Below are 15,450 nucleotides of genomic sequence, written 5' to 3' on the forward strand. Positions count from 1 at the left end.
CCCAAAGACCTGTCACCTTCTATGCCATCCACCAGCAGCTGGGTGCCCCTGTAACCCACCACAAAGAGGCTGCCCGGGAGGGGGGCAAGTGATGGACCAGGGAATCATCACTTCTCAGGGCCAGTTCTGTGTGTCTTAATTTGATCTTTTTTCTCCAGCCTGTGTTGTTGACTTTCTAAATACTGGAGAGACGCACCCAGCAGGGAGTGTGTAATGTTTGCATGTAGCAGAGCTATGCCTGCATTTTTAAAAAGGCTTTGTTAAGGAGAGGCTGGTGAACGAGTGAAGTTCACCAGGTCTTACTGCTAACATGAGTGAGTGGAGTCTCAGAGTGTTAAGGACAGCAGGTGGCTGGGGATGCCCAAGAAGGACGTTTCCATGTGTGTCCGTAGCTCAGGGAATTGCCACGTTCCTGCCTGGAGAGTTGCCCTTCTCTCACTGATGTATGGAGCCACTCATTATTCCTTCCTTCCATCCTCTCTGAGCATCTTCCATGTGGCAGGCTCCATGCCATGTTCGGAGGCCTTTGGAAGCCACCCATCCCTTGTACACTCTCATGAAGGCCTGTTACTGAAGCATCGTAGATGCTCAGAGGTCTGATTTGTATAAGAATAGATGGCCAAGGAGAAAAATACCCGATGAAGAACGCTGGTCGGCTGCGAGCTGCTCTGCTTCCTCCATCTCTGTCTGCACTGTCACACGGTAGTTCCGGGCATTCCAGCTGCTCAGGAGCTGCTCTTGAGGACATGGATCATGGTGATGGGAAGGGCTGTCAAGTGGGCTCTGCCCTGGAAATGGGCTCTTGGAGGAGACCCCCTAAAGCCACACATGCGTATGCACAGGCCCCGCCCCCTACACACACACCACACACACTCACATCTGTGTCCACACACCTTAATCCTCACACTCTTGCCTATCTCTGACGCCCACGTCTCCCACCTGGGAGAGGAACCCATAGGGACAGGCGTGGAGAGTTGGTGCAAAAAGCCAGCGAAGGTGGTTGGCTTGGGCGTGGGACAGCAGCCCTGCATTCCGGTCCCACCTGTACCCTCCTGAGCTCCTGATTCATCTCCGTCTGTGAGCACGGGCAGTCCGTATGAAGTCAGCAACTGTGCTGAGCCCTCAGGGTGCGCCAGGCACTGAGGCTCAACCCTGATGGGACTGGAAACCAGATGAATGAGTTATCTTCTGCTGTGGAATGGAAGACCCCACGGCGTAGCTACTGGGAGCAGCAATTCTTTTTTTTTTTTTTTTTAAGATTTTATTTATTTATTCAGAGAGAGAGACACACACACACAGGCAGAGGGAGAAACAGCCTCCATGCGGGGAGCCTGACGTGGGACTCAATCCCGGGTCTCCAGGATCTCGGCGCTAAACTGCTGAGCCACCCGGGCTGCCCGGGGAGCAGCAATTCTTATTGCAGTTTCTATGGACAGGAATCTGGGTTCAATTCAGCAGCACGCCTCTGGTTGAAGGTCTCTAACAGAGATGCTGTCAGGATGTCGCCCTGGGTTGCTGTCCCCACAGGTCTTCACTGGGGTTGGAGAATCCCTCGCAAACCCCCAGGGTTGTCAGAAAGCACAGCACCTTGCTGCTGTCGGCTGGAGCCTCTGCTCCTTGCCACAGGGGCCTCCACAGGCTACCTGAGCGCCCTCATGACCTGGCAACTGGTGTCCCCCAGAGCAAGTGATCAGATTGAGAGAGAGAACCCATGGCAAGCCTTTTATCACCTTTTAAAACAGTCTTTTATAACCTAACCTCAGAAGTGACGTGCCGTCACCTCTGCGGATGTGACTGGTCACGCAGAGCAATCCCGATACAGCGTAGGCTACACCCTGGTGCGAATACCGGGACGTGGGGGTCGGGGGCCTTCCTGGAGGCTGCTGCCACACTAGTTGAGTCTCAGCCGACTGGAAAGTGTCGTGTTGGAGCTGCTGTTACCGTGGGCCCCTGCGCCGTTGGTTGGGCTGTTGGCGTCAGGGACAGGCCCCTGTCTCTACTCCAGGCTTCTGCTCAGCCACCTGCAGCGTGAGGGTAGGGAGGGTAGGGAACGGGCGGCTGGAGGGGCTTCCGGTGCCCGAGGAGTTGGCTGAGATGGACGTGGGGACCACGGCAGGAGGAGAAGGGCATCACAGGGTTGGCCTGTTCCCACCTCATCCAGCATGTTCTCCCCCTCCGTGGCCTTGTCCCTCCATTACGTGGGTGTCTACATCCTCATGTCTCAGCCAGGATTTGGGGGCAAGCCCCGATGATGTGCCTGGGAGGTGGGGGTGGGGGCCTGGTGAGTAGAGATACGCCGTAACGTGTGGGATCCTCTCTCTGAGAAAGAGTCCAGGGAGTTGGCCAGGGGTGGGAGGGTGTTCGGCCCCCCCCGCCCCCCCCCCCCACGCTCCCAGACCAGCCTGGTTCCACACCTGCTAGAAAGTGGCTTCGTAGCCAGGCGAAGGGGAGGGGCCGGAGGTGGGAGAGGCCTGGGTAAGCGAGGCCTGAGTGTGCCCCTGGTAAGCTCGGGCCTGCCAGCCTCTCTCCCCTCTCTTTTCCCATTCTCCTTTTAGGTGTTCCCCTGCTGTTTGTTATCCCTTGGGGCATTGTCAAGTACCTCTATGAGGATGAGGGGTGAGTGTCCTGCTCCTGGGCACATGTGTGCCGAGGTCCCTGTTCTCAGACCCCACAGGAATCCTTGGCCCCTGGGGTATGTGCCTACTACCTGTTGGGAGGATAAACTGAGGGACCAGGAGCTTAATCTACAAATTTCGTTCTCTAGTACCCCTTCCCTGTCCCTCCCCGGGACTGTGTGATAACGAAGGGGGCTGGATCCCTGGGTATGCAATGGTTTTTCTGTAATAACCATGAAATATTTCTGCTATTTGGTGTATGATGCTAGGTACACACATGAGCCTTTTTAAGTTCATGAAGGGGTCGTGTGAAACTCTCTGTGTGACCAAGTATTTAAGACTCTGTGTGTGTGTGTGTGTGTGTAGGTGTGAATGACCATGTATTTAGGACTCGGGGTGTGTGTGTGTGTGGCTTGAAGGATTCTGCATGAATCCATGGGACTGGTTGTTGGGACTCATGGTGGCAGTGTGGCTCTGTGTGTGTCACTTTGCATGGCCATGTGTGGCCGTGTGCCCCTGTGCCTACACTGTGAGCTGGGGGGCCCTGTGCATCCCATGAGGTGCCTCTGTGTCTGCCTTCCTCTCCAGCTGCTGGACCAGGAACTCGAACATGAATTACTGGCTCATCATCCGGCTGCCCATCCTCTTTGCCATTGGGGTGAGTGACGGTGTCAGGGTGGGAGTGGCAGTCCCACCAGGTGTCACTGGGGGAAGGTGGGGAGATGGTGGGTGTTTAGAGAGGGCCTTCAGCTACCCTCCCCACCCCCCTGCAGGTGAACTTCCTCATCTTTATCCGGGTCATCTGCATCGTGGTGTCCAAACTGAAAGCCAATCTCATGTGCAAGACAGACATCAAGTGCAGGTGATGTGCCTGAGCAGGCTTTGCTGGGCACCCTCGGCCCTTGCTTCCTGAAGAGACAGATCCTGGGATGCTGAGCTCAGGACCCTGCATGACCTTCTCCCTGCCCCAGCCCTATCTGGGTCCCCGAGCCTTGTTCTTGGCCCTGGACCTGGGCAGCTCCCAGGCTTCTGGGGGTCTTGACCCCCCCCACCGCCAGGCAGCCCATACCAGTGTGTTTGGGGTGGGAGAGTTTCTGTCACCTAAGACACGGGGTCAGGGCATGGAAAGGGGAAAAGAATCCACTGGGAGGGATCCAGAACCATGTCTTCACCCCACCCCCAGACTTGCCAAGTCCACACTGACGCTTATCCCCCTGCTGGGGACCCACGAGGTCATCTTTGCCTTCGTGATGGATGAACACGCCCGGGGGATGCTGCGCTTCATCAAGCTGTTCACAGAGCTCTCCTTCACCTCCTTCCAGGTGACCTCATGGCTGGGGGTCCTCACTTGCCAAGTCCTTGGGTGGGAGTGGGCTGGAGACCACGCACCATGCACATGGCCTGCACCATGCACATGGGCATCTGGGGCCTGGGAGGAAAGCGGGAGGTGCCCAGAGTTCTGCGGCTGGAGCAGAGCCAGGGCTAGATTGGCATCGGGCACCCAGGCCGGTCTCCTCTGTAAGCGCATGGGACCATGGGACAAGAAGCCTTTGCAGAGGTAGCCATGGGCAATCCAGCCTGGCATCAATCACAGCTGCCATCTACTGGGCTGCTACTGCGTGGCAAACACCCTGCCAGGGCTTTGCACACATTGTGCGTTTATCCTCATGGCATCCCAGGAGGTTGTGTGGGGTCATCTGGTTTTACAGAGGATGAAACTGATGCTTGGAGATGTTAAAACGAGATTTGCCAGGCCACATAGTTTCCAAAGCCAAGAATTCATCCTCTCCGCTAGTATTAGATAATGCTGAGGGTGTGTGAGCATCACTGGGGCTGTCGATATAGGAGAACCTGGTCCCGGCCCCTCGGGAGGCTTGTGGGAGGGCCACACACCTAGGCCCATGCATGTGCCCTTCACATGTGTGCATTCACACGGCCATATGCAGATCACAGCTCGGGAGCACTGAGTGAGCAGATAGAGGCATGGTAGGAAAGATGGCCTGTGACCCGAGGTGGTGTACTTTCTCGGGCCAGAGCGCCTCAAGGAGAGGGTGATTGAAGAGCTTCTGCAGGATCTAAGCAAGGGCTTTGAGTTTCTCTAGAAAGGGAAGGAGAAGGAACCCAGTGCTCTGGGGCTGCCCAGCCTGAGGAGGGGGATGTTGGGGCTGGAGCCCCGAGGAGCGTCAGGGCCTACCTGCAGGGCAGCCTCCCTCCTGCTTCCTCCCTGCTGACATGACTCTTGTTTCCAGGGGCTGCTGGTGGCCATCTTGTACTGCTTTGTCAACAATGAGGTAAGGCCCAAGGGGGGGGGGACAGTGGGGCCCCTTGGGCTGCTCCTATATTTATGGGTTGCTCTGGAGTTGTCAGTGGGGACTCCCATCAGTCTTTCCAGCTGAAACGCCCTACCCATCCCACTAGTCACTAGAGCTGAGGAGGCATCTTGTCGATGTATTGTTTTCTGTGCATGGGCGTCTCTCTAACACACACACATACGCACACACGTGCACAGGCATACCCTAATGGACGTGAACCTGGGGGAGATCCGGCCTTGTGTTAAGGGGGTCCTTAGTGAACAGGTGGTGGTTACAAGATGATTCACCAGCAGACGTGCCCAAGTCACCTGGGTCTTTAATCATCACTATCTTATTTCATTGGCACTGTTTCCACCCGCCCCCCAAAAAAATCCCTGCTAAAATTATGGTTTGAATATTCCAATATTTCACACAAGATCATTGAATATCAGAGAGAATTCGGAAGCATGGCCCAGGCTTGGCCTGGGAGTGGGGGCAGAGCTGGGATTCAAGTGCATCCTAAGGGAGGGAGGTAAGCACCCACACTCTGTGCAGGTGAGAGCCCCGGCCCACCATAGCAAAGGGGTGCACTCCTCCAGTGGCTTTCCGGTTGCTGCGGAGCAGAAGGGGGCTGTCGCTGACCTGCACCCTCCGCTGCAGACCCTCCTGGACCATAGCTCTCCCCTCTCCAAGACTCTGGGCCCCTGGGAGGAGGGGTTATCTGTCCTCTGGTGCCTGGCAAGGGCCCCTTCCACCCAGGTACCCAGCTTTGCACTGGAGCAGGTCAGAAGCAAACCCACACCGTCAGACTGGACATCACAAAAGCCACAGCACCACCTCCCATTCCTTCCAGAGGGGAAACAAAGCAGAGTACTGCATGTGGCACCAGGGTCACCTGGAGATGTAGCCCCAAGAGCATTAACCCCAGCAGGGAAGAGAGGGGGGAAATCTCCCATTTCAGAGTCTGGAGGGCAAACTGAGGACTGTGTTAACTGTGTAGGCCCAGCTGAGGATTTCCATCAGTGAGGCTGGGGTTCAGGTGAGCCGTGGACACTGCTCCGCCAAGAACTGGGGCTCTTTCTATGGCTCTGTCCCTGAGTCTGATACTCCGGAATTGAGAGATCGTAAGAGTCTGCATTCATACATTAATTTTACTTGTGCTCTGGGTGCAGGGGACATGGGGGTGGCCGCGGGTGGGGACCGTGGTATTCCAGGGGGTCGTGAGATGGCTCTAAAGAGCAAGGTGATGCAGTGGGAAGATGCGGGACGCAGGCTTTGGCGTCAGGCCTTTGCTCCCATCCAGGCAATGTCACTTGATGAGCTGTGTGACTTTGGGGAAGTCACATGCCCGCAGTTTGATACCCATTTCCTCTTCTGCAAAATGGTGTTAATGATGCTCAGAGCATGTGGGTCTCTAAACGGGAGGGAAACACTTCCTGAGTGTTTATTCTGTATCAAATCTCATCGATGTAGCAGGTGCTCTCTCAGTTTACAGGTGAGAAAATTAAGACTTAGTGAAAAGAACAGCCACAGTTCAACAGCTAAAAGGTGATAGAGCCGGTACATGGAGAGGGGTCCCCACTAATGCTTCAGGGCTGCAGGGGCTGGGAGGGGGAGGCGGTGCCTGGCACAGAGTGGCCCCTGAATACCTTCTGACCGTCCCTAGGGGCTGGTCTCAGGCAGCTGCCCGGGCTCAGGGTGGGGTGGGCCAGGGAAGGAGAGGAGGTCGGTGTAGAGAACACTCACAGGGGCCTTGTCCTACAGGCCCCTGATGCACGGGAGCAGCAGGATGCTCCAGCCCTGGTCCTCCCCAACATCTGAGCCCTCGCAAAGAACTTCCTAAAGAACTGAAGAAAATGTTGAGTTATGAGGAACCACAAGCTCTGTGTGGTGGCTAATGGTTCTCAGCCAGAGGGGCGATGTGCTACCTGGCCCTGACCTCTGCTGCTTGATCTCCCAGGGACAGGGGCAGGGTGGACGGTGTCCCTGTGCGGGCCGAGAGAGTGAAGTTCCCTTCTGCCCCTTCTCGACCCCATGAGGTTCCCATTTCCCACTTCTCCCTCCTTTTCCTCCGAGCCACGCCAGCTGCAACACATGCCCCCCACCCCAACACACACCCCTGCGAGGCCTCCCCACCACTGCTGCGGAGAGTCCCAGGCCGAGGCTGAGTAGTCTCCTGACTCCATCCCTCAAAGCCTGTCACCCATCACCTCCCCGCTTCATTTGGCCCCAAAGCTGGCCCAGCTTTGTCAGGAGGGAGGGGTGGGCACACATCCCCCTGGGCCCTTGGCAACTAAGGACCCCAGGATCACCAGATCCCCCGCTGGCCTCTCCCCTGGGGCTCTCCCAGGCTCCTGCTGTGGGGTCCAGGAGACCTGCTCCACATTTGCCTTGTTCAAGTGCACTGCCCAGTTCTCCATGGACGCTTCAGGGCCTGGCTCCTCCCAGCACAAGAACAGAACGTCACCTTCACTGGGCCACAAAAACACACGTGGCTCCTGGGCTGAGATCTCTGTCCACAAAAGCTGTTCTCCAGACCTGGGGGTTGCCATGGCAATGCTAGGTACTTTTGACCGGAAGAGAAAAGATGGCCTGGACGTTGGTCCTGCCTCAGCTGCCAGGAGAGTGGGCACAGGGAGGGGAGGCCTGGGGATGGTTCTGCTGTGGTTCGTGTCCTCTCACCAGGGATCTGACTCAGGAGCCTGAGTGCTGGTCCCAGATCTGCCACTACCCAGCTGTGGGACATGGGGCAGTGACTTTGCCTCTCCCCCCAAGTGTAAACAAAAATGAAAGAGCTTAACCCAGTCTTCCCAAATCCCAGAGCCAGGGCCTAGCCAGAGGCAGGGAGTCAGGTAGGCTTAGTGTGAGGAAGTGCTCCGCCCTAAGTACTAGGACGGGAGTCAGATTCACGGTGTCCCCTCTGCTGTTTCGTAGCCAAAAGAGCCCAGAGTCAGATGCTCATTTTGTCACTCGCTCCTTCCTTCGGGTCATTTACAAAGCACGTAGGGAAGGCCTGTTGTTTGCCAGGCACTGGGCTGGGTCCAAGGGATCCCAGATGAGGAAGATGGGGTCCCGGCCCTTGAGGTGCTCCCAGCTGAGTGGGCAGGACACATGCCAGAAACCAGCATGACCTAGACAGTCCTGGAAGCCAGGAGGCCAGTGCTTAGGATGCCAGCTTTGAGGTCAGCCCAGATCTAGGTTTGGATCCTGGCTGAGACCCAAGGGAAATTCTGAAGTACTCTGCCCCTCAGTTTCTCCACCTTGCAGCGGGCAAGAATAACAGGAGCTGCTTCACAGGGTTGCCGAGAAAGTTAACTAAAATAATCTCCGGGGAGTGCTCGGCATGTAGTAAGTGGCCAATAAATGGTGGCTTTTATTTTAAAGATTGATTGATTGATTGATTGATTGATTGATTTGAGAGACACAGAGAGAGTGAGAGAGAGAGAGAGAGAGCACGAGCAGGGTGAGGGGCAGAAGGAGAAGCAGACTCCCCACTAAGCAGGGATCCTGACGCAGGGCTCCATCCCAGGACCCTGGGATCATGACCTGAGCTGAAGGCAGACGCTTAACCAACTGAGCCACCCAGGCGCCCCAATTGGTGGCTTTTAATATCAGTTGTCATGGGGGGGGGGGGCGAGGGTACATAACAGAGTCCCTTTTCCTGCCGGTGTCCATGAAACCACTTCAGTCCCCATGGTGGCTTCCCACAGATGTGCCTCAGTTTACCACTTTTCTCCCCACCTGCCACAGTTAAGGGCTGTGAGACAAGATTGGTCTCCGTGCTGCCACCTGAGCAGAAGCCCCCCTCAGCCTCAGGTGTCCCGTTGTCCCCCCCCCCACCCCTCCACCCCCATCAGCACACCCACCACCCGCGCTCAGCGGGGCAGTGAGGTGGCACGGGGCTGGGTGGCCCTAGGCGGTGTCTGCTGTCCTCCCTCCTGCACCCACGCCCAGGTCCGGTGACGTGGCCCAGGACCCCAGGGCCATCCCCGCAGGCAGGCTCGGGCCATCTCCGCTCCACGCTGCCCTGAAGTCAGGCTCCCCCTCCTCGTTCTCTCCTCCCATCTCTCCGCTCTGCTCTCCCGCATTGCTCTCGCTCTCGTTCTCTTCCGTTAAATAATACCGTGATGGATTGTGAAAGGTACTTAGCTGAGTCACGGAGTTTAGAGATGGAAGCGACCAATTAGATCATCAACCTCATCTCTCTCCTGAGGAGAGGCAGAAAATAGGAGACAACGATAAACAATTTTATTGGGATATTAATTTAGGCGCCCGAAGGCCTTGACTCGTGTCTCTTAATATAATGCAGTGGATTTTTTTTTCCCCTTCCCTACTAATGTAATAACGGGGCCATTTTGTGGGCAGTTGGTTTGCATGATGGCTTTTGTTCCCCTCCTTTTCCCACGGAAGGTCCAGATGGAGTTTCGGAGGAGCTGGGAGCGCTGGCGGCTCGAGCACTTGCACGTGCAGAGAGACAGCAGCATGAGGCCCCTGAAGTGCCCCACCAGCAGCCTGAGCAGCGGGGGCACGGTGGGCAGCAGTGTGTACGCGGCCAGCTGCCAGGCCTCCTGCAGCTAAGACCCCAGCACCCCCTCCCTGTGGTCCCGCTGCGGGCCGGCTGGCTGTCCAAGGTGGGAGAGGCCCTGTGGGGCTGGGCGGGGAGGGACGCGCTCACCTACATCCCTGCTTTCCCTTCCCAAACCCATCAGACAGGCAAATGGGCAGTGCCTCCTGGGACCCATGGCCACATTTCCTCTGAAGAGAAGCAGCTTGCTAATTCGATCACGGCGGCAGGAGAAGAGAAAAACCGATGGCTGCTATGACAAGGAGGATTTCTTGCCGTTAAGCCACCAGGCCCCTGGGGTTCCCCAAGACAGAGCAGCAAATCAGCCCCACATTCACACTCAAGGTCAATGGCTTATTAGCGGGATGGCGGTTTGCAAGAGGAGGTGGTTCAGGAAGAGGCCTGTGTAGCCTCAGCCAAGCAGAGCTTAGGGAAGGTGAGCCAACTCTGCTTGCCTCCAGTAGGGTCACCACCCCTACTGCCTCCTCATTAAGGGACACTGTTCCTGTTTGTCACTTGTTCATCTTGCCCCCATATCTCACCACCCAGCTTCTCTGTGGGGGCTTTGTTTGGGCACCACCGCAGCTCTTTCTAGAAACGGCTGTGGATAGTGTTGAGAACGAATGCTGAGAATGTGCCCAACAGTTTCCTTTGCTGGTGTGCCCACTTCTCCCGTGGGTATTTGACCTGCCTCGGTATGCTGCCTGCCGCCACTCTGCCCGGGGAACCAGGGCAGGCCTAGTGCCGAGGAGCCCAGCTCTCCATGTGAGCTCTGAATTCTATTCTAGAGATGTTCTAGAGTCCTCTGGGATTCAACTCGGGAACTCTAGGAAATGCTCGCGCTGGGAGGTATAGTGTGCCTGCAACCGTTGGGAACCCAGCAAGGCTGAAGCTTTATTTCCACCTCCCTGGGGAAAGGCTTTTTGTGACCAGATTATGTACCTTGCATGGGAGTTTGGGTGTGCCCTCTAAGAGCTGTGACCAAAAAGGGACCTCTGGGGGAAACTACCAGTTGCCCCTGTTACCTCGGAAGCTGTCTTCCCCTTGTCCCTGGTTTCTTTACCATGAAAGTCCGCAACTTGGGAGCCTGTATATACTTTATTCATTTTTCTTTATTGCTGTGAATGGTCTGCATGTGCAAATGTGTGACTCTGATTTCTCCCACCTGATGGAAAAAAAAGAACGAAACCATTGTGATTGTGATGTTGTTGAGGGGAGTGAGGTAGTAACTGAATTGACTCAGCCACATGTTGAGCCAATCGGTGTTTTCCCTGCCTCCAGTTTCATCCCATAAATAATGACCAGCAGAGAGGCTACACAGGGAAAACCTCTCAGTCCTGCCCCCACCACCAGGAGAGGGCAGACATGTAGCAACACTACAGAAACCCAGACAAAAGGGAAAGAGCCATCCCAGGGAGGCTGGCAGTGAAGTTTGTGGATGCAAAGGAAGTTTCCCAAGTAGGAGAGAACTCTTAGAGGAGTCCAGACCTCCTGGGAAGGCAGAGGGAGAGGCTTTGGGTGAATTTCTTTATGGATCCATCCCTCCCTCCTTCTTTTTAAGTGGTGGGGGACCCTCCCCAGAGCCTTGCACCAGACACATTTTCCTGTGCTTCTCAGAGAGGCATGTGATGTACGGGGAAAATAATAATGGGACATAAAACACATCAAGCAGAAAATTTCTTATACTTCAGCTTCAGTGAAGTGTTGTGTCTTTGTTAATGGGGAAGCTGAACCTCAGGCTAAAGGCGAAGTATGCAGAATGGCTCCTGGAGAAAATGTAGAGAGGTGGAGGATGGGGGCACCCCTGCTTCCCCAGAATAAGAGAGGATTTTCCAGCAGGCCCCACTCCTTGACTTTCTCTTTGGAGGGGAGAGCAGGAAGGGGGAAGATGAGTGCCAGTGAGTTGATGGCGGCGGACAGCTCTGGTGCAAGTGTTTCAGTTTGGGATAAACAGGAAGATTCCGAGAATCATTAATACACGGCACAGCAGCAAAGAAAGAACGAGATTGATACAACCTGAGAGAAATAACTGGTTGAGGGGGAGGAGGAATTGTTGGGAGAAAGTGTTCAGTTCGGCAGCACCAGGGAAGCTCAGTTTGATTTAAACTGTGAGTAGAGTTCTCTTCCTCCCTGGTAGTGGTGATTCCTGTTCTCAGAAGGCTCATCACATCCCCATGCTCCAAGCCTTGTAACACTGAGGAACTGTTTTCCTTCATAGATACGTATCAGATCCTGAAGAAACATTTTCTTTGCTCCAAGACCCACACTATTAATATTCATTTGATTGGCAGTGCACTGCCACCAAACTATTCTCAAGCTCTCCTAAACTAAATATAACTCGAATAGGTCTGGGAACGATCACATGCAGTGTACTCCCCAAATTCCACTAGCTGTTTACGTGTGTGATGCCCTAAGTGTGGAGCTTGCTGCACACACTCTTATCTGCGTCTGTCCTGGAGTGGGGGGTGGGGGACACGATTGCTGACCAGCACGTGTGGATGATGTGTGTGCGTATGTGTCAGCTGTGCAGCTAGCAGGGTCTGGGACTATTGTGAATCGAGCCTGAGTTCAGCACTCTGGCCAGCTCCCCTTGTTAGGGGCTTAAGTCGTGGGGCCTCCTCTTTACCTTAGAACAGCTAAATCACAGAACTGAAGCAAACCCCTTACACTGCAAAGCTACTTCAAGATGACTCTCCAGATTGCCCACATGATTTTCAGTTGCCTCAATGCAGTCCCCGACGAAGCCCACACCAGCACCATTCTTGAGGACTCGGAGCAGGGAAAGACCCCACCCAGATCCAGAGAAGTGAGGAGGGAGGCTTGCAGAGGTGACTTGCTAGATGGTGGTTGGGCTGGGCCTCCAAGTCCAGTGAGGACTCTGGGAGGAAGGATAGGTAAGAAATATAAACAGCCATTCAAGATCTGCTTAGTAAAAGTTGGTCATGTGTGTCTGGAGTTTCTGTTAAAAAAGGAAATGCAGGAATGCACACTCAGCGGTTGAGTGTCTGCCTTTGGCTCAGGGTGTGATCCTGGGGTCCTGGGATTAAGTCCCACATTGGGTTCCCCGCAGAAAGTCTGCTTCTCCCTCTGCCTACGTCTCTGCTTCTCTCTGTGTGTCTTTCATGAATAAATAAATAAAAATCTAAAAAAAAAAAAAAAAGAGGAAATGCAGCAGCAAAGGTAGACAAGTTAGCTCGTGGAGATGCCATCTCCTCAGGGACTTATACTGCAGAGAGGAGGGGAATGCTGCGCTTTACTATCTCTGCTGTAGTACTTCACTCATCTTGTCTTAAAATTAAGAAACTGAAATGCAGGAGAACACACATGGAAACAGCAAGTGAGCCATTTTGAACAGCGAATCCAGCGCTCTTTTAATGAGCTGGCTTAATGGTTTTCTGATGCATCTGTGCTTATTTGACAAATTGTTCTGCTAACCACACAGACAAAGTGAACTAAAGGTCCTAAGCTTCTCTGGCTCTCTAGCCTCCCTGAAGTTGGAGAAGACTAGCAAACTGAGCAGCTTTAGCCTGGCAGGAATGGCACAGCCACCATCAAGGGCGGATAGAGTCAGCTCACATCCACACCCTGAAAGGCTCAGTCACCACCTCAGTGTGGGCCATCTTTCAGCAGCTCCCATCTCCACAAAGAAAGAACACCCTGAGGGTCTGTGTGTGTGTGTGTGTGTGTGTGTGTGTGTGTGTGTGTGTGTCCTGTGCACAGCAGCATAAAGTTAGGAGATGATGAATTGGGAATCATCCCACCCACTGTGAAGGTCATGGGACCACACAGTCCAGGACGAAGATGGGCAGGAGCCTGAGCTGTAGATGCTTCCTCTCCATGCACAGACAGGGTTCCATTATTGCTAATGTCTGCGACGTGCTCAGGGAAGGTAAAATATATTCCAGAGGTTTATTTTCCCTCCACTGAATTGATTCTAATCTACGGTGCTGACCCTGCTTTTGGCTCCTACGAGGAGCCACACTCTATAAAAACTCTCAAATAAAATATGTCGGTGTCCTCTGCTAATAAGACAGCTATGTGAATGACATGCTAAGTATTCAACAGAAACCAAATGAGTATCAACTCGAACTTGTTTTCCTTTTCATTGCTTGCAGTGAGTTTTTTGGGGGAAAGAAAATGTGAGAAACTTGTGCAAACAACATTGCCATGTCCCTACAGTGTTACTTGCTGGCTCAAACCAGCTCTCTGGCCATGCCTGGAGGGCCACATCAGGAAGTGTTGTTAAGCAGTGTAATTCAAACACTTAATGCCACAGTGTGTCTACAGTATCTATAATTACTTGTGCTCTATCAGTGGATACAGATTGGCAGGAAGCAGATAAACATTATTGTTTTCCCATTAATGACCCAAATCTCTTGCACTTCGCCTACATCTGAATCTATCAGAGAGGAGAGTTTTTGCTTCTCCCCTTTGGCCATTTTAGTCAGTTTCTCAGGACCTTATCTAGCGGTGCATTTTCTCTCTGATGCACCCATGTTCCTCCCCACCCCCACAATACCTCCCTCACCGTCCCCCCCATCCTCACAATGAGCTTCCCTACACTCCTCCCCCATCTAGCCACGTTAGGAATGCTGCTCTCTCAGCTGTGACCAATTTGGGGGTGCAGCTGAGAGTGAGGCACTGCCAGGGCTGAAACGATGCACCACATTCCATACTCTGGCACAGTGAGAAGCATGGCAGCCAGCGGCTTGGATCCTAACTTACATTGGGGTTTTGCAACCTTTCTGATGGGGCCTGTCAAAACTACCAGTAATTAGTCAACCCGGACAATCTAGCATGACTAATTGCCACTGTGTCAGAGCAATCTGGGAGAAGGAAAACATATATAAATGAGAATGCTTGAATGTGGTGAGCAAAAAGCTCCCAAAGTTTGGAACATATATAACAAGTTAGGGTCTTGGCTTCTATGCAGGGGAGCCGGTGAGGGAGGGATGTCAGACAGAAGCAAGAGTAACCCCAGGCAGGGGCTGGACCTTGCCAAATGGCTCACACTTTACTTCCAAGTCTGCAGGTCTAAGCTCCTCCCCCTAAAACTAATCACATCCTCAAAGCAGATAAACCTCAACATCCCATTGGTTTCGGAGAGGGTCAGATGTAGAGCTTTGAATGTGCTGAGAGAGGTGAGCCATGCTCTCAGGAGCTAGATTTGTCTTCAGTGCTCTCAGGGGATGTTTGCTCTTCATGAATGTTTAAACAAGATAATTTTCATGCGATTTCTTAATGTATAAATTCATGTAAAATACTAGCTGCGTCTATACATGGATGGTGTGTAATTCCTTGCACAGACGTGAAATGGATTCAGGCTTTTCCCTAATTTGCCTTGTAAACGTCAAATAAAGGCTTGTCATTACTGTGTCTCTCTTGCTGTTCCTGTGGGAGAGGAGGCGTTCTGCAATGTCAACCCAGGTGACTCGTGGTGAGCGGGAAAACACAAAAGATGCCATTTCCAGCCCAAAGGAAAAAAAAAAAAAAAAAACCCTTGTTCATTACTCGTGTCGTGATTTTCATCTTCAAAGCACTTACCAAGTACTAATTTATCCATCACAGCCTTTATACAGGGAATGCACTGCCATTTAATTAGAGAAGTTGGGTGGTCGAGTGGCTTCAACAATGACTGGTGGCCAAATGGACGTGTATTCTAATTCCACTCATTCATTTGATCTCCCCTGTCTAAATGAACTCAGTCCATTAAATCCATTTTTTTTTTCAAAAATGCCATAAAAGCACAAACCTTGTTTGCCGAGCAGCCACAGAATTTGAATGGAGCTGCTGTTTAGAGACTCACCTTCAGAAAAATAAACTTTCCTCCAATGTAGATAATCCCTCACTTTCCGGGTTTGCAACTCACTTCTAGAAGAGCAGAGGAATTGCAGATTCTTCTAGTCCCTCCACCGTTGCAGCTACACCTATTTGAAGATCCATGTGCTCATCTGAAGGTTTCTCTAGATGCACCTCTCTT

At 53.2% G+C, this 15,450-nt stretch overlaps 1 protein-coding gene across 4 annotated transcripts in view; it reads left to right on the forward strand.

Moving 5' to 3' along the window:
* GLP1R (glucagon like peptide 1 receptor) overlaps positions 1 to 14,846 on the forward strand; it is a 46,505-nt gene extending 31,659 nt beyond the window's left edge. For 2 of the 4 annotated variants that reach the window (XM_025418652.3, XM_035698022.2), the window contains 7 exons: positions 2,556 to 2,616; positions 3,204 to 3,273; positions 3,389 to 3,477; positions 3,799 to 3,937; positions 4,865 to 4,906; positions 9,317 to 9,436; positions 9,616 to 14,846. In XM_025418652.3, coding sequence (XP_025274437.3) covers positions 2,556 to 2,616; positions 3,204 to 3,273; positions 3,389 to 3,477; positions 3,799 to 3,937; positions 4,865 to 4,906; positions 9,317 to 9,436; positions 9,616 to 9,729 — 635 coding nt within the window. In that variant the 3' untranslated portion in view covers positions 9,730 to 14,846. Of the gene's footprint in view, positions 1 to 2,555; positions 2,617 to 3,203; positions 3,274 to 3,388; positions 3,478 to 3,798; positions 3,938 to 4,864; positions 4,907 to 9,316 lie in introns of all 4 variants that reach the window. The other 2 variants (XR_004804300.2, XM_025418654.3) reach the window with 2 other exon arrangements.
* The last annotated feature ends 604 nt before the right edge of the window (positions 14,847 to 15,450 follow it).

The sequence above is a fragment of the Canis lupus genome, chromosome 12 (assembly GCF_003254725.2).
Source record: "Canis lupus dingo isolate Sandy chromosome 12, ASM325472v2, whole genome shotgun sequence".
NCBI classification, from domain to species: domain Eukaryota; kingdom Metazoa; phylum Chordata; class Mammalia; order Carnivora; family Canidae; genus Canis; species Canis lupus.